This window comes from Mesocricetus auratus, unplaced genomic scaffold (assembly GCF_017639785.1).
Source record: "Mesocricetus auratus isolate SY011 unplaced genomic scaffold, BCM_Maur_2.0 Super-Scaffold_100026, whole genome shotgun sequence".
NCBI lineage: Eukaryota > Metazoa > Chordata > Mammalia > Rodentia > Cricetidae > Mesocricetus > Mesocricetus auratus.
Genome location: NW_024429207.1, coordinates 25,376,043 through 25,393,449, shown reverse-complemented (window position 1 = coordinate 25,393,449; position 17,407 = coordinate 25,376,043). Strand labels below are relative to the sequence as shown.

Here is a 17,407-nt window from a genome sequence, read left to right as displayed (position 1 = left end):
CGTCACCGCCGTTGTCCCGCAAGGAAGGGCGGGGCCGCGCCTCCACAGACCCCGCCCACTGCTTTCCTAAGCCCCGCCCCGGCTGCATGGGAAAGTGTGCCTAGCTAGTGCCAAGTCCTAGCACCGTGGAGTGAGGACTGGCTGTTTTCTTGCGCGGTGTTTCGTCCTGTGGGGAGAAACATCCAGAAAAGTGGTTTTGCTTCCTCCACTCATTCACTCTCACCCCTTTCCTGAATAACATTCTAAATTCTTGCGTCCCGGCCTTTCACCGTGAAGAGGCTACTGTCAATCTTCTGTGGAAGTTAAAGGTGTTCAGGGACGAGGACCCTGCAGATCCACGCTGCCGCTGCCGTCTGTATTCCCAGAGAAACCATCACATTTGAAAGAGGACAGGCACAATTTGTAACAAAAATTGTTTCTAAGTGCAAAATCGCGGGAGCAATCCAAATGGTCGTCGCTGGGACAGCATCACACTAAGCAACAGGGGAAATGCTCAGTCAGACCTTCACATATCCGCATGCGAAAGTCTTGAATAAGATGAAGGGAAACAGGCTGCACTTAGCTTTGAAATTACATTTATTTAATTTCTTAGATGGGCTCACTTACAAATCCAACTACGCAAAGAAACAAACGTGCAACCTCATTCTAGTCCGGCTGGGTGACACACACCTTTAATCTCAGCATTTGGGAGGCAGAGGCAAGTGGGTCTCTGTGAGTTTGAGGCCAGCCTGGTCTACAGCCTGAGTTCCAGGATGGGCAGGGCTGTTACACAAAGGACAACAACAACAAGTTTTAAGGAGCCAGAGAAGCAGGCCCTGACACCAGAAAAAAAAAATCTAAGAGAGTGTTCAGGTTTTCAGGGCCAAGAGCTCCAGGACTGCAGATAGGGTTAAGGGTGCTGCTACCAGAGGCTGTAACAGGAGGATGACACTACTGCTTCTGGCTGCCCCCCTGCTCTCCTTGATATGCCAACCACTGAGGAGAATTAAAGGTGAGGTGATAACTTCTGCAGAGCTCCCCTTGTGTACACTCCAGCTCTGCCCAGATAGAGCAGAACCCTCAACCTCAGGTGTCAAAGGGAGGGATGAGTTACACAGAGTTCAGTTGGCGGTTCCCCAGTTAGGGACTGTAGGAAGCCTTCACATGGCAGCTTAGAACTGCTGAACTCCAGTCCAGGGATCAGATTCCCTTTTCTGACCTTCCTGGTCATTATCTACATGCACACTCCTGGTCACTGTGTGCATTGTACACTTCTGGTCAGTGCATGCATGTACACACTTAAATGTAGTTAAGCACTCATAGATCCAAAAAATTAAAATATTGAAAAGAAAAAAAACACCAAAATCTCTAAAGAATCTTGGCAAATCCATGGAATTAGTGATTACTATCTTAGTAGGAATGGCTAGACGTCTTCAATAAAATTTATGTGGAAAAATAGTATCAGAGAGAAATAAAAACTTACCTTAGACAACTTGCAATTATGATAAAGTATATGCACACAATGTAGGGAAAGGGGTCAGCCAAAGAAACACACTTTGGCCCTGCAACCAGAACCAAAGAAATGTACCCTGACCCTGAAACCAGTGCTCATTCAGATTTTTATTATACCAATCACAGCGACACAGCTTCACGGTGTACACATACTCTGCAGCAGAAAACAGACATACTTACTGGTTTTTACATAGAGATTCAATGAAATGACTAGGATCTAGCCTCCACCCTGAGTCTCTGGAGCCTTAACTGGGCACATGAAAAACATAGGGTAAGGTTGGATTGTTTTATAAAACATTGGAATGCTCTCCTTCAGAGTCTCTCTCCACAGTCCTTAGACCTCCTATGCTTCGCATAATATTGCTATTAAAGTTTATTATTTAATGTTTCAAACATAATGATGCATACAACAAGTTAAGTGGCAATGAAAAAAGATGTGGGTCTTTGGACAAACAGTGAATAGGAGGAAACTGACAGATGTCATAAGACTGACCATGAAAATGTGTATCTCCTGAGAGAAAAATTACCAGATGTAGTTGGGGTTCCCAAATCTTAACAAGACCAGATGGGATACAGACCTGCAGGTTCCATAGGTCCGAGCAGTTTATTCACATGTTTACTAAAGCGATCACTGATTGGACACCCAAGAGAGCCCTGAGCATCACATTCATCAAGACATTGAAGATGGTCTCAAGGGTCTGAAGGTTGTCTCTGACATCAACCCAGAAAAGACAGGAACTGACATAATGTGCTTTTGGAGTTCTGCAGCAAAGTGACTCAAAGGGCTGCCATATAACCTACACACACTTCTGAATCACTGTGGCAGACCACACAGCTCCATGGGGCTCCACGGACCTCTTAAGAGCATTAGTCATGGGGGCTGGAGGGATGGCTCAGCGGTTAAAAGCACTGGCTACTCTTACAGAGGACATGAGTTTCAATCCCAGGACCTACATGGCAGCTCGCAACACCCTCCTCTTGCCTCCATAGGTACCGTATACAAGTGGTACACAGACATACATGCAGGCAAAATATTCATATGCATAAAATAAATAAAAAACAAAAAGAACATAACTCATGATGCTACAAGAATGCTTACCACTCGTGCGGAAGATCCAGGTTCAGTTCCCAGTACCCGCATCAGGTGGCTCACAACCATTTGTAACTCCAGTTTTGGGGAATCCTACAAATGTCACCTACACAGTCATGTGTGTTTAGTTATTTATTTTTAAGATTTTTGGCTTCTCCCTTCTATACCTGAAACAATTATAAAAATAGATTTTTTGTGGGGATTTTAAAAAATCATGCCAAGACTTTTGGAGTATTTAAAGCCCATCCACAGAAGTATACACAGGCACACAGCAGAACACACACCTCACCAGTTAGAGCAACACTGTCAGTCACATTTCACTTCTCTCCAGAAGTTTCTTTTTCGAATTTGTGGGAAGCAACAGCTCCCTCGCTAGGGTGCAGAGAGGACTGTAAGTGAGCACGGTGCCTCTGATGAAGGACAAAGTGTTAGGGTTTTGTGTTTCACAGCCTCATTTGTATTCAGGGTCCTCTCTGGACTTTGCAGTTCTGGATCATTCCGTCGTGAATGCCCCTGAGGTTGACTACAATTGCCCTCGGGGAGGGAAAGGGCAAGAAACACTCAGGTTTGTGGTCTAAGTTTTTCCCTCTGAATACAGCTGAGCGGTGAGAGCCGCTGGAGTTGTGTGAACATCTCCCACTGTGTGATCTCGATACGGTCCATCACTTCCTGTCCTTCAGTCCTGCCTGCTACTGCCCATCCTTCACACACACCCATCTTCCTGTTGCTATGGTATTAGACCTGGATGATCCAGATACAATTGTGTAACATGTCATCTTCTCTGAGCAGCTTCTTCCATGCAGTATGTTTTCAAGAATTACTCACTGCAGCATGCAGAAGAATGTTATTCTTTAATGCTGAATGATATTCCACTATATGGACGTGTGTGTGTGTGTGTGTGTGTGTGTGTGTGTGTGTGTGTATACACTTTATTAATGACATCATTTGAGTCATTTTTCCCCCTTTGGCTTATTATCAATAATTGCACCATCAACGCTCATGGATAATGTAAACATGCTGTCATTATTTCAACCCTTCTGTGTGCATACTTGGAAGAACTGCTGGGTCATGTGATAATTCTATTTAAACTTTCGGAGAAACTAACTGCCTGAATGTTTTCCCAACATGCTTCTGCATTGTTAGGCTCCCACTAGCAGCACAGGATTCCAATTACTCTACCTCCTGGCCAGTGGGTTAAATGGAGTCTTTATAAGACAACAAACCCAAAGTAAATGGAATACTCGATACGCTTCACAGTGATAGTTCAGATACCCTGGGCAAGCTCACTCCCCAGTCAGCCACAGGTTACAGAAGACAACACAGTACTGATGCTGCCTGCTTCTGTCTGTGGAGGAACTCATCTCTAACGGTGGTCCCTGGAGGAGGGAAACATCGGCGGCGGCAGCATGGGAACCAGCCACAAATGAAAACTCTTCAACTTCACTCTAGACTTGAGAGGCCAGATTCTGAGGTAGGCCCCCGTCTGTGACTCTGTCCCCAGCTCACGTTCAGGGAAAGACAGGCACCTCCTAAGTGACCATGAACACACACCAAATCTCTCATGTCACCCAAGATAAGGATGCTAGCACCACAGGAGAGATCTTTTTTTATTGGGGGGTGGTGGTATGGATGGACAGGGTTGTGGTACATAGCCCAGGATAGCCCTGAACTCCTAGTGCCTCCAGTCTGCCTCCCAAGTGCTAGAATTACAGGTGTGCACCATCATTCCTGGCTCCACAGTTTTTTTTTTAAGTGTTCAGGTGTGCGCAAACCCAGGGGAGGCTCAGCACTTTCTGGTAAAGAGGGACATGGGATATGAAATGCTCACATAGAAACACCGGGTCAGCACCATCCACGCAGGTAAAGTCTTCTCCTCTTGCTGCTCCCAACATTCCTAGCCATTCACAATCTCAAGAGCATGCTGCCACGGCACACCTGCCTCAGTGAGGTCACAGCATGGAAGCTTCACAGACAGTCATCTCCAACACGGACAATGACCTCACTGACAAGGGCAGCACTTTGGACAGCCAAGATGTGTGCACTCGTCACGGGTCAAATCCAGGGCTCTGCACAGAACCAAGCAAGTGCCTGACCACTGAGTTTTGTAGCCCCAGCTTCCAACAGGGCTTCTTAAATTAGGGGAAAATGTTCTCTGAAGAACTAGTGTGTTTATTCACAGGTGGTCATTTAAAGATTTCCATTTCCATGGGGGTGTGATGCACACCTTTAATCCCAGCACTCAGGAGGCAGAGACAGGCGGATCTCTGAGTTCAAGGCCAGCTATTTCCAGGACAGGCTCCGAAGTTACAGAGAAACTCTGTCTCAAAAAAAAAAAAAAACAATTAAAAAAAAATTATACATCCTACCAGTCTATGAACAGTTACCGGAGTAGGCAATGTGTCCTCATGATTACCGTTTTATTCCTTCCTTTAAGCACTGTACATATCCACAAACAGTCTGCGTCTTCACTAGCAAGCCCATCAAAGCAAGGTTTTCCCTCTTGGAAACTTCTATCCAGGTTGCCAGGAGAGCAGAGCACACTCAAACAAACGTGCAGGCAGATGCTGAGGAGAGCCCGCGTGGCTGAACAGCCAAAGTCAACAAAGCACAAGGTTCATGAAAGCACTTCCATCGCCAAGAGTAGAACAGCGGGGATGCCGTTCAGCATCACGCAGAGGCCTGTCTTCACAGCATCTCTTTTGTCTGAGACATCACAGTGTCTCTGAGTGAATGGAAAACCCTCCGGTAAGTGTCTAGAACATGCTGAGCCGTGGGTCTTTCTGTGGGGATCTGGCTCTTACACGCCTTATGGATATCAAACAAATGGAATCGAACCATGTCACTCCCTTCCACGTGCCCCAAAAGGAAACTGGAGACATCCGGAATCTTCCAGATGTCAATCTTCTCATCATAGGAGGGCATGAGGTCATCTTGGAAGGGCCTGTCTCCACCATAAGGCCACAGCTGCTCAGGGGCCACAAAATCCCCTTGGAGCTCCCTGTGGCCACACTTCACAAGTACCCCAGAGTCGTGGTCCACCAGGGGCAGGGCGTCCAGGTCGTTTGCCACAATGCTGAAGTTACTTGTCAGCAGATACTGGGACAACGTTTTGGGCAGGTCATTGGAGTCGCACATGACCCTCGTGCCCAGCGGGCTGTGGTGGAGGTAGTTAATGACGCTCACATACTCGGCGGCCAGCTGCAGCCTACGCTGCCAAGTGTTCACACCCTGGTACTTTGAAAGGTTTAGTGTTGCTTCCAGGTTGCTCAAGGAACCTAAGGGGTGATATTCGGTGAGAATGGTGCCATCTTCCTCGCAGTAGCCAACCAGCGTGACCACGTGCTCGCTCTGGAGGGACCTGAGCATCTGCAGCCCGTGGAGGAAGTCATCCTTCATCTCCAGCCTGGTGAGCCGGGAGAGAGCGACTTTGTGTTCATTCCACTCAGACAGAAAGACCTGAAACAGGGCCACAGAGAATGTCAGACCGGGCTCCCACCGAGGCAAGCCGAGAAACAAACACCTCCTAGGAGGCAGGCGTGGAGATGAACCAGATACCGTCCAGTCCCTGCCATCCCAGACCTGTGAGGATGAACACACACACCCAGCAAGGTTAGCAGCTACCTGAGACGGGGAAGGGGAAGAGCAGGCTCAAGGAGGACTCCACAGGCTCTTCTAAAGTCTACACAGAGACTCGGAGCCGTCAGTACCGCAGTGTGGAAGAGCACAGCCGGCTCTCGGCTGACAGGAGAGGTAGGAGGACTCAATGACGATTCCCAGGTATATGGCTCAAGAAACTGGGTAGAAAGTGATGCAATCTACTAAGAGGGCAAAGAGCAGGCCCCATGGAGGAGATTACCAAGCACTGCACACCAGGCCAGCTATAGTGACACATACATATCTGGAGACCATACAGTTAAGACTCTTCTTCAAAAGGAAAGACAAACAAACAAGAGTTCCACAGAGGACATACTGACGTGTTCAGAGAACTCCAAGTAGACGTGTCAAGTAAGCAGTTGATTGTACAGCTCTAGGACGTGAGGAGAGACGGGACTAGAGAGAATCACCTGGGAGTTTATTAAATATATATAAAAGCAATAGAATTAGACAAGGTCTAGAAACTAGGTTACATCTAGAGGCGTTTTCTCAGCCTCAGCACTGCTACATTCAGTCCAGACAGCGGTCCACTGGGGGACAGGCCTGTCCTGTATGGCACAGGACGTCTGGCAGTGTCCGCAGCCTCCACCCCATCGAGTGCCAGAGACAGCTCCCCCTCCATTATCAACAACCACAAGCGTCTGGACGCACCACTGTCTATTTCCAAACTGCAGTCATCACCCAGTGGGACGAGGAAAGAGAAGGCAGTGAAGGGTTAAGCTCGAGTGAGGGCCGAGGAAGACATGCTATCCTAGAAAGCCAGACTAAGGGCAAGAAGCACCATGTCCGCGGTTGATGAAGGGACTAAGAGGAAAGCAATATTCAACTTGCAGTAAGCTGGACATTGGAAAAACAAAAGGTGGTTTCCTGGTGTCTGGAGGTCGCACTGGGAGAGGATGAAGACGCGGGAGGTGTGGGTTGTGAATGAGCTTTCTCATCAGAGAAGCAGAGTGGCAGCTACAGAGGACCTGGCAATCGAGAAACCGGAGTTTCTTTCTGTAAAGCGCGCTTGTTTTTATAGGACGGGAATGAAGGATGGATGGGAAAGGCTGGTGATCCTGGGAGGGGATCGTTCTGTAAGCAAAGTCGTGGGAGTTAGGGTGATGCGCGTGGGGAGGTACACGGACCTCACAAGGAAGAGGACGCTGTGTGCCGAGCCTTCTGTCTTCTTAACTCAGAATAAGACCATTAGCTCAGACCACGGGTGAGTATTTGAAGAAATGTTTGTCTCAGAGCAGGAATGGCACACTAAGGCCTGCAGTGCCGGTGCTGGGCTGAAAGCATAGAGCGCTCTTTAACTCTGTAACTGTCTCTCATTTCTTTTGTAACTATGTAACTTTGCAATTGAAAACAGTGTGCTCTACAACTAGGAACACTTTTCTTTCTTACTTTTACTTTTTTTCCTGATACTAATTGGAGTTCCTATCTACATGTAATGGCTACAAGGTTAACTAAGCTTCCAAAAATGTGTGTGTGTGTGTGTGTGTGTGTGTATTTTGTTGTTGTTGTTGTTGTTTTTGAGACAAGGCCTCATATAGCACAGGCTGGCTTTGAAGTCCTTGAAGCAAGCACTCTTCTAACTAAGCTACATCCCCAGCCTGTCTCCTGAAAGTGTTCCCATCTCCTATCTCCTATCCTATAGTACTCTTGCGGACACCTGTCTCCCTTCCTCCAGATGGTTTCACTATAGCACAGTTCCAGATCTGAGACTCCTGGGCTCAAGGACAGAAACACAGGTGTTAGCATTCAGGCATCTGTGCTGGCCTGTCCTTGGGGTTCTAACAGGATATGCCCTCAGCTGCAGCCACTAAGAGCATCACCTATGCACATTCACTATGTTCCCTTTTAAAAGGGCCCTGCCCACCTCCCATCCTTCTCTCTCCCTCTCTATCTGTTCCTGCCCCCCTTTCTTCCTCTCTCCTCTCTCCTGCTGATCCTGTCTCCAGAGGCTAGTCTCCCCGCTTCCCTTTCCCCTTCTTACAGCCCCTTTCCTTAATAACAACCCCCCCAAAACAAACAAACAAAAACCCCTTTGCTTGAACCCTGTCACATGGCGTCTTTCTCTCTAACACTGCTTTTCTTAAATTACAACAGGGGTTTTGTGGCTCTTTTTTCTTTTGTTTGATTTTAAGCCAGTATTCCACAATGTTGCCCAGATTGGCCTCAAAGTCCCTACCCCAAGCAATCTTCTTCTTTTGTTTGGTTTTTCAAGACAGGGTTTCTGTGTATAGTCCTGGCTGCCCTGGAACTCAATCTGTAGACCAGGCTGCACTCAAACTCAGAGATTCACCTTCCTCTGCCTCCCAAGTGCTGGAATTAGAGACATGCGTCACCACCACCCAGCCTCAAGCAATCTTCTTGCCTTAGACTCCCAGCTACAGCAAGCACCATGGCAGCTGGTGCCAAACAAATTGCTCTCCCCCGAGATGGCAGTGAGGACAGCAGAGACACGGACACTCACTCTCTTCACGGCTCCTTCCCCAATGCGCCTCAGCTGCCTCACTTCTGTCCTCAGCTCCTCACAGGACAGCCAGCGTGAGCAGTTTCTCATCCGCCCCATTCTGAAGTAGCCATGAGGGCAGCGCCTAGCATCCTCGGTCGATCGAGGAGAAATGAAAACCTGGTCCACGCAGAGGTAAAGAAGCAGATTCATAAGGGCCACGGCGAGCAGCAGCCCAACGCCCCGGGGGACTTCTCTGTGGCTGGGACCTTTCCTGTTTCCATGTTGTCCCATGTCAGTGCCTAGAACAGAACACGAGACAGGGAGAAGCACCATTGTCTGTCAGTTTCCATGAGGTGCCACTAGTGGGCTGAGGGCGGTCACCCCCACTCAGTCAGCATCAGTGTCACTTGAAGGCTTCCACAAACTGCAGTGTGAGCTGCTCTGACAAACATTCCTCATTACAAGCTCAAATGTCTGAGACTTTTCGCCCACAGGAGCTTACCCTAAGTGTAAATGTGTATACGTGGATCGGGATAGAAGATGGACAAAGAGGCTTAGTTGGTGTAGTAAACAGACAGGGGTCTCCTGGAGCTGAGAAGCTAGGGTGCTCCTTGGAAGGGACCCAAGAGCCCCAGAACAAGCTGGTGACTCAGCTCAGGGAGCTTCCAGCATGGTCAAGACCCCAGGCTTGAACCCCAAACACAGCAGCAACAAAACATTTAGGCTTTCTTTCTTTGTGGTTAGGAAGACTGAACGCAGGGCCTCGGTTAAGCTAGCTGAGCACCCTAGCCTCGAGTGATGGCCCAATGAAGAGGCGAAGGTAACTCTTCAGTGGGTGCACAGGAGGCTTGGTGCAGATATTAGCTAGGAGGCCCTGGAGATAATCTGGAGTAAGAGTTGACAAACTTGTGAGTGAGAATAATGGTGGCATGATGTTCCAGAGAGATGACTTAGGAGACACTGGCAGTAGGGACCCAAACAATCCAGGGCCACGGCGGAAGGACCCAGAAGGGGACAGACCTGGGATGGACTCTGGAGCAAAGGATGCTTGCCCCTCAAAGTGCAGGACAGAGATGTTCCAAGGTGACCGTTAGACTGGAAACCATGGTGACCGAATCAGCACTGACAATGCTCCCTGCAGGGGTCTCTTCCTTCTCCCAGCCTTCTCCCAGCCGGGTGTCCATCCACAAGCGTGGGTCCCTCAGTGTCGTGCTTGTTCCCACATGGAAGCTCACAACCTCTGTAACTCCATCCCAGGAGATCTGATGGCGTCTTCTGGCCTGTGGAGGTACTGCATTCACGCAGTGCACAGACATACATGCAGGCAAAATCCCCACAGGAGCAAAATAAAATAGAACTGTAGCCGGGCGTTGGTGGCGCATGCCTTTAATCCCAGCACTCGGGAGGCCAAGACGGTGGATCTTTGTGAGTTCAAGGCCAGCCTGGTCTACAGAGGCAGTTCCAGGACAGCCTCCAAAGCCACAGAGAAACCTTATCTCGAAAACCCAAACAAACAAACAAAAACAACAAACTAACTGTAAAAACATCTCCCAAAGTCAGCTTCAAGTCTTGTCCTCCAAATCTATTCCTTTTACACAGTTCCTGTCAGTGAATAAGGAACCTCCCCTTCCTGTTTCTAAGCCAATGAGGACAAGGGTGAAGTGTTGTCCACAGCAACACGGCTGTTAGCACTGACAGTTCAGTTTATTCCTGCTGTCACCAGGACGTGCTCAGGAAACTTTGGTTTCATTCAGAGGCCACGTAGAGGCCATCTTGCCCGTTCACCCCATTGTCTGGGGTCTCCCCAGCTGGCTCCAGCAGGACGCAGATTCAGGTCACTTGTCCCTCTCTCCACAGGGACTTGAAGCCCTCGGATCAGCTTCAGAGGCTCAACAAAAGCTATGGCAACTGTTCCTGCCCAGGCCATTGTCCCTTCCCTTTCACGCTGCGTCTTAAAGAACTCTATGTCAACAATTGTTGTGGACAACGTGTGGGCGCGGGCGAGCACTGTTTTTTTTTTTTTTTTTTTTTTTGGTTTTTCGAGACAGGGTTTCTCTGTGGCTTTGGAGGCTGTCCTGGAACTAGCTCTTGTAGACCAGGCTGGCCTCGAACTCACAGAGATCCGCCTGCCTCTGCCTCCCGAGTGCTGGGATTAAAGGCGTGCGCCACCAACGCCCGGCCGGCGGGCGAGCACTGTTACAGTGTGCGTGTGGAGTTGATTCTTCTCTAAGTGGGCTCTGGGGATGCAACAGGCTTGCGTGACAAGCACCCACTGAGCCATCTCTCCAGCAAACCTAGCATAACCTTTAGAGGGACCAGGTGTCTCAACTTAGACTTTAGGTCAGAGGGTTGCAACTGTTTTGGGTTTTTTTCCCTCTAGGACTCAATGTGAGAATCAAGTGATAACCTCATCACTGACGTGAGGTACAGAGTGTGATACGATACCAAGCATTGTCTCTGTCTCTGTCACTCAACTCTGTTGCCAGAGTCTGTAAGAGCAGCCGCCCCTGCAGAGTACAAAAAGAAACCCCGTGCTTTCTTACAAACTATCTCTTACCCAACATCTACAAGGATAAAAGTGGCCGGGAATATAGCTCACTGATAAAAGGCTTGCTTAGTTCAGGGTTATTTAAAACAAACAAACAAAAAAAACAGGCAGTGGATTGTAGTTGGCCAAACCTGGTATCATGATAATATTCCTTCTAGGGTGTTGCAGGCCAAGGTAACCTCACCTCATGTGGTGTCTCTGGAAGCCCTCTAAATGCTCACAATCCTTAAATCTATACTGCAGCCTGGATCTTTCTCCCAATATTCAGTGGGCTCAATGTCTGACTTCGGTGACTCCCTTCTTCCCCAGCATATCCCTTCTCTGGGGCTCCTACTCCACCACGGGGACACAACCTACTCCTCATTCATATCACAAACCCGGGTCACACACGTCCTCCCTCCCCGGACCAGTCCTACACACTACCATTTCCTGACTCTGCCCCGGTACAGGCCACCAGCCCTCTTACCTGAGCTTCTACAGCCGATTCCTGCATGGTCTCTCTTTGTTCCAATCCATCCTCCACACGGTAGACAGGATCTCCCTTCTTTAGCGAAATGTTCCGAAGGAAAAAATAAATAAAACTATGACCACCCATTTATTTTTGTCAATTTACACTTGTCCTGGATCTATTTCAATTTAAAAAAAAAAAAAGAGGGTTTCTCTGTGGCTTTGGGAGCTGTCCTGGAACTAGCTCTTGTAGACCAGGATGGGCTCGAACTCACATCGATCCGCCTGCCTCTGCCTCCTGAGTGGCGGGATTAAAGGCGTGCGCCACCACTGCCTGACAAATGTTTTTTTAATGGGGTTGTGGTACCCTGGGGATCCAACCCAGCGTCTTGCACCACGCCTGACCCTCCACTAAGCTATACTGCACCCGCAGCCTGACCTTTGTGAAAGAAACGAAATGTTACACGTAGGGTTGAAGCACCTTCGACGCCCTCCCCATCCCCAGCTGTCACCAGCCTCACGATTGTTCTCTGGCATTCTCCAGCTGTAGACCTGGGAACTTGGGAAGAAAAAGCCATTTCCCAGGTGCTCATTTCAGACCTGCTGATCAGAAACAAAACAAGCTTTTACAGTTCTCCAGATGATCTGGACGAATGCTAAACCTGACGCCCTCTGGTGGACACAGTTAAGCTGTGTCCTAATGGTCACAAACCCGGGCCCACAAGTAACTTCTAGGGATTGTGCTAATTCTGGTATACTGTAGATCAGCTCTTCAACTAACAGTTTTTAAGTACAGCATTGATGCTGTTGTTTTAATTTCTTAAATTGTATTTCTTCACTTGAGTACGAGTGAGGACACCTGCCAAGGCACGCATGTGGAGGTCAGAGAATGACTTATAGGGGTCAGTTCTCTCCTTCCACTATGTGGATCATGAGGGTTGAACTCAGGTTGCTGGGTTTGGCAGCAAGCACCCATGGCAACGAAGCCATCTCGCCAGCCCACCACATTGTGCTTGAGATTTATCTACTCAGTTGACTGGAGCATATGAATGAATAACTCCCCGGCCCAGACAGTCTCACTGTGCAGACAGACAAACTATCCCATCCGCTTGCCTAAGTCTCTCCTGTACTCATTACAGACATTCACAGCCACCCTGGTGTGAAACAGATTTTGCACATATTTCCTTGTGTGTATGTGGAAGAATCCCTCTTTGATAAAATCCACAGATAAAATCCTGCCCAGAATACAAACATTCAATATCTCTCTGTGCCCTGAGGAACAAGTCTAGACTCTTAGACGAGTCCTGAGTGGCCAGGGATGTGGGCAGTGGTGGAGCGTCCTGCGTCTGACTCCTACACCAAGGGGAGCGTGAACCCTGGGAAACGGCCACAGTCCGCTGCTCCAGACTCCCCCAGCGTCCTACACCCCAGCCCCCAAACACTCATTGGTGCTCAAGGAAACCCTTTAGGAGATGTGTAGACTGTGCTCCAAGATGTTTACTGTGGGAACACCAGACCTTGAGCAGAGACCCACTTCCCCTTCGGCCTGGGAGTAGGCAGCTGTAAGACAATGTTTACTAAAAACATGTTTACTAAAAACAATACAATGCCCAGGGCAATAAGTTCCTGGAAAAGGCCTGCCCACGGAAACCGCCCTGACCTCAACCTTGTCCAAAGACTAACCGCCTCTTCTGACACGCCCAGATCAGTTTTTGGTGTCAGAGCAGAACCAGCCAGGGTAGAGGAGAGAGCAGAAGCTTTTCTGGAGGGAGCCTTTCTTAGGAAGTTTTCTTGAACCTTTTTGGGGCCTGCTTAAAGTTTTCTTTACATCGTTGAACAAGTCTCTGTGTTGTCAATCCCCGACACCCTCCGCACGTTCTCGGACAGAGGCCGAGCAGCAGATGCGACAGTTTGTCACCTGTTCTGTTTGGTTCCCTACCATCTGCCGTGCCCGGCACAGAACAGGGACCTAAGGGCACTGACTGGCCAGTCACACGGCACTTCTGTGTCCTCATGGTCTCTGGCATGCACCCTGCTGTCCTCCCTGGGTCTCCCCATGCCCATGAATCTGTTCTCAGTTCTAGAGCCTCGAATCCACCCATTTCTTCTCTCATCCAGTCTCACCATAGCAACACCATAGCCACATCTTCTAAGGGCCGAATCTCTTTCACCCCCATCTCACCTGTCTACTGGGTGGATGCAAGCTTCACGGAGTCTTCAGCTTACACAGTTCCAGGAAGGGAAGGGAGCTCCCTAAGAAAAGAGCACACACAGACCGGGCAGAGGGCTCAGTGGGTAAAGTGTGCAGACCCAAGCTGAAATAAACCCCCAGAGCCCGAGAGAGGTCAGATGCACCTGCAACCAATCCCCCTGAGCTATGGCGAGTGGTAGAAACAGAATTCGAGGAAGCTGCTGGGCCAGCTGCCTGACCCACGGTGGCACACCACAGAGTGATCCCGTCTAAACAAGGAAGAAGGCCCAAACCGGCACCCATGTTGTACCCTGACCTCCTAATGTAGGTCGCGACACACGTGGGAAACACACACACACACACACACACACACACAGGCACACACACATTCCATGCATGCTTTGGAATGCGAAGTTGTCAGCCCCTTTCCAGAGTTTTGCGTGGGATTGTGGGAGTGCAGAAGAGGCTTCACCATAAATCCACGCCCACTACTCACTCTTCAGCCACTTCCCAGTCACTTTCACTCTCTTGGTGGGTAAGGTCCCAAAGGCTCAGTCGTTAAAGACTTGGCCTCCAGTCGTTGGGGCTACCGGACAGTGGCAGAACCGTAAAAACGTAGAGGCCACTATAAGGAAGCTTCGGTCAGTAACAGCACAACCTAGAAAGGACCGCGTCTCTCTGCCTCCAGGATGCCATGAAGTGAATCACCTCCTCTGCCACTGTCTCCTATGGTGTCCCCGTCCACCGCCGCCCTCTCCTGCCACGTGCAGATTGACCACAGGCCATAGCAAAAGCCACCAAGCAAAGACCCATTATGGAATGAACTCCCAAGACTGAGCCCAAGTAGACCCTTCCCTTTTAAAAGCTGATGATAGTGGGGCTGGAGAGAGAGCTCAGGGGTTAGGAGCACTGGCTGCTCTTCCAGAGGACCCAGTTTCAACTCCCAGCACCCACATGGCAGCTTAAAACTGTTTCTAACTGCAGTTCCAGGAGACCTGGCCCTCACACAGACATACATGCAGGCAAAAATAAATAGACAAATAAATCATTTTAAAAAGCTGATCATAGCCGGGTGATGGTGGCGCACGCCTTTAATCCCAGCACTCGGGAGGCAGAGGCAGGTGAATCCCTGTGAGTTCGAGACCAGCCTGGTCTACCGAGCGAGTTCCAGGACAGGCTCCAAAACAACACAGAGAAACCCTGACTCGAAAAAACCAAAAAAAAAAAAAAAAAAAAAAAAAAACAACAGCAGGCACAAATTCCGGAATCTGGAATTTGTATTTTCTTTTTATTCATTTTTAAAAATAATTTACTATTTTTTTAATTTTATGTGCATTGGTAAAAGACCTACATGTATGTCTGTTGTGTTCCCTGGAACTGGAGTTACAGACATTTGTGGGCCATGTGAGTGCTGGAAACTGAACCCAGGTCCTCTGGAAGGGTAGTCACTGCTCTAAAACACTGAGCCATGTCTCCAGCCTCTAGAATGCGTATTTTCAAGTCTCTGTTGACCCTTATTACTTGGCAAGCCATTAATGCATTGTTTCTTATGGACTGTATCTTAAGCCTTGTTGCTAAATCCTCACATTCTGACTCTCCTCAGCAAAAAGCAATCACCCCGAAACCCAACTGTCCACACAGTATCATACAACATCAAATGGAAAACAATCCCAGAGAAGGGAGCCGGCTCAAAGGTGAAGGCGCCCGCCCAAGAGCTACACCGTGTATGTGCAAGGGCTGCCTCAAATCCAGTTCTTCCAGTATCTTGCAAAGCTCAGGAGCTAGGCGGACTTGAACCCAGTGGTCACTGGAGGGGGCGGGCACCGAGACTGGCTGCCTGGAGCTTTAAGGAATACGCTCTGGCACTGTTTAAACACCGCGGCTGTTTGATAATGGTGAAAAAGGGCCAACTGCTGTATGCTCACTGCTTAGACAAAGAAAATCAAGCAACGAAATGAGCTGCCAATATGCAGAATGTTTTACACCAGTACAACTCAGACTAAATCTCACTTTCCGATAATTATTTTAAATATTCTGGATGTTATTTAGTTTGCACAGGCAAAGGGTGGGGGCGTCAGAATTCCTAAACGTCTAAATGTTGCTTTTTAACAAAGGAGGGGAGGGAGAGGGTGAGAAAGGAGAGCACCGCGGACAGTCTCAGCTCACACAGTTCAGTGGCGGCTCCCGGAGGGGGTGCACGGAGAGACCCGGAGGGGGAAATGCACGTTGATCACCCGGAGGGGTGCACAGTAAGCATCTGGAGGGGCCGCGGCCACCACCTGCTCCAAGGCAAGGCCCAGCTGAGCCTCGTGAGAGCCGCGTCATCCCACCCTAGGGCTGGGTCGGAGGTCCAAGCTGGAAAAGGCCCCGTAACTCGCGGCCCGTCTACACCACTCCCGGGAACCTACCTGGCGACCACCAAACCCGGCTTGCAGCCCACGACGCCTGCGCGGCCGGAAGCGGGCCGAGGCGAGCGCGAGACTGCCCCTGGTGGCTGCTTCCCGCCGCGCAATGGACGCCCGCGACCGCGCAGGCGCTCTCACCTAGCATCTGGTTCTAGCTTCTCCTCTCCCAGCTGGTGAATGTCAGGATGCAGCAAACAGGTTGAACGTGGGGCTGGAAACCTCAAGGGTTGTTTCGTGATCTACACTCTCTGTAAAGCCGTGGTCCTCAGAACAGCAGCATAGGCAAATGAAATGAAATTCTCAGCACCACCGCAGATCGAGCTCCCAGTGGTACTGATGCCTCTGGATTTGAAAACTGCATGTAAAGGTGACTTTGGGGCTTCGACCTGAGTCACAAAGCTGAACTTCACAGATTTCAGGTTCACACCTCAAGATGGACATTTAAGTAACGTGAAGGTTGGGCGATCTCAACAGGTCACACAAGTATCTGTACCTGATGTGAAACGAGGGGGGTGGGGTTGTGAAATGGTAATCAGAGGTGACACTACATAATTTGTTGTTTGTTTAAAATATACGTACCATCTACTTCTAAACTGATCTACTACTTTCCAGGTTTGGAATCAAGACAGTGCAGCATGTGGATTTAAAAACAACATTTTGCCTCTCAGACTGTGTGTGTGTGTGTGTGTGTGTGTGTGTGTGTGTGTGTGTGTGTAGGACTCAGGCCAGGGATAATGGATACAGCCTTGGATCCCGTTCATTTTGCCTCTCAGACTGTGTGCGTGTGTGTGTGTGTGTGTGTGTGTGTGTGTGTGTGTGTGTGTGTAGGACTCAGGCCAGGGATGATGGATACAGCCTTGGATCCGGTCTTCTGTCCCTGGTACCATCCCTCCCCTGCCTGCTGCTACATCTTCCTTGAAATGAAGGCTTGTATCCCACTGTTAGAGCAAACCTAAGTAACAAACCCCTCCCCCTTAAGCTTCTTGTGTCAGTGCTTTTTATCACGGTGATAGGAAAGTGACTAATGGCTAAGGGTGGAGAAACAATCCCGTGCTTTAGATATGTGTTTAGTGTTGTAGTGCTGCTGTCTAGGATGTTTTGTTGTTTTCACTATGACGCTGCTGAAAAGTGCAGAGAA

At 49.1% G+C, this 17,407-nt stretch overlaps 1 protein-coding gene across 2 annotated transcripts; it reads right to left on the bottom strand.

The window, feature by feature from the left end:
- Positions 1 to 4,170: 4,170 nt before the first annotated feature.
- Pomk (protein O-mannose kinase) lies at positions 4,171 to 16,362 on the bottom strand. 2 transcript variants are annotated; one of them, XM_013110844.3, is made up of 6 exons: positions 16,273 to 16,362; positions 13,856 to 13,926; positions 11,693 to 11,770; positions 9,699 to 9,969; positions 8,697 to 8,977; positions 4,171 to 6,037 (listed from the first exon to the last, which is right to left on the bottom strand). In XM_013110844.3, the coding sequence occupies exons 5-6, from the start codon at positions 8,967 to 8,969 to the stop codon at positions 5,267 to 5,269; spliced, it is 1,044 nt and encodes a 347-aa protein (XP_012966298.1). In that variant the 5' UTR covers positions 8,970 to 8,977; positions 9,699 to 9,969; positions 11,693 to 11,770; positions 13,856 to 13,926; positions 16,273 to 16,362; the 3' UTR covers positions 4,171 to 5,266. The 2 variants fall into 2 exon arrangements, with proteins under 2 accessions (XP_012966298.1, XP_005066633.1); XM_005066576.4 differs by having other exon boundaries at positions 9,699 to 9,958.
- Positions 16,363 to 17,407: the final 1,045 nt, after the last annotated feature.

Bases quoted from the DNA above. Each gene is read 5' to 3' on its own strand.
- Pomk (XM_013110844.3), bottom strand. From the start codon at position 8,969: ATGGGACAACATGGAAACAGGAAAGGTCCCAGCCACAGAGAAGTCCCC. The intron at 6,038-8,696 runs GTGAGTGTCCGT...GCCCTGTTTCAG, and splicing joins GGGAAGGAGCCGTGAAGAGA to GTCTTTCTGTCTGAGTGGAA.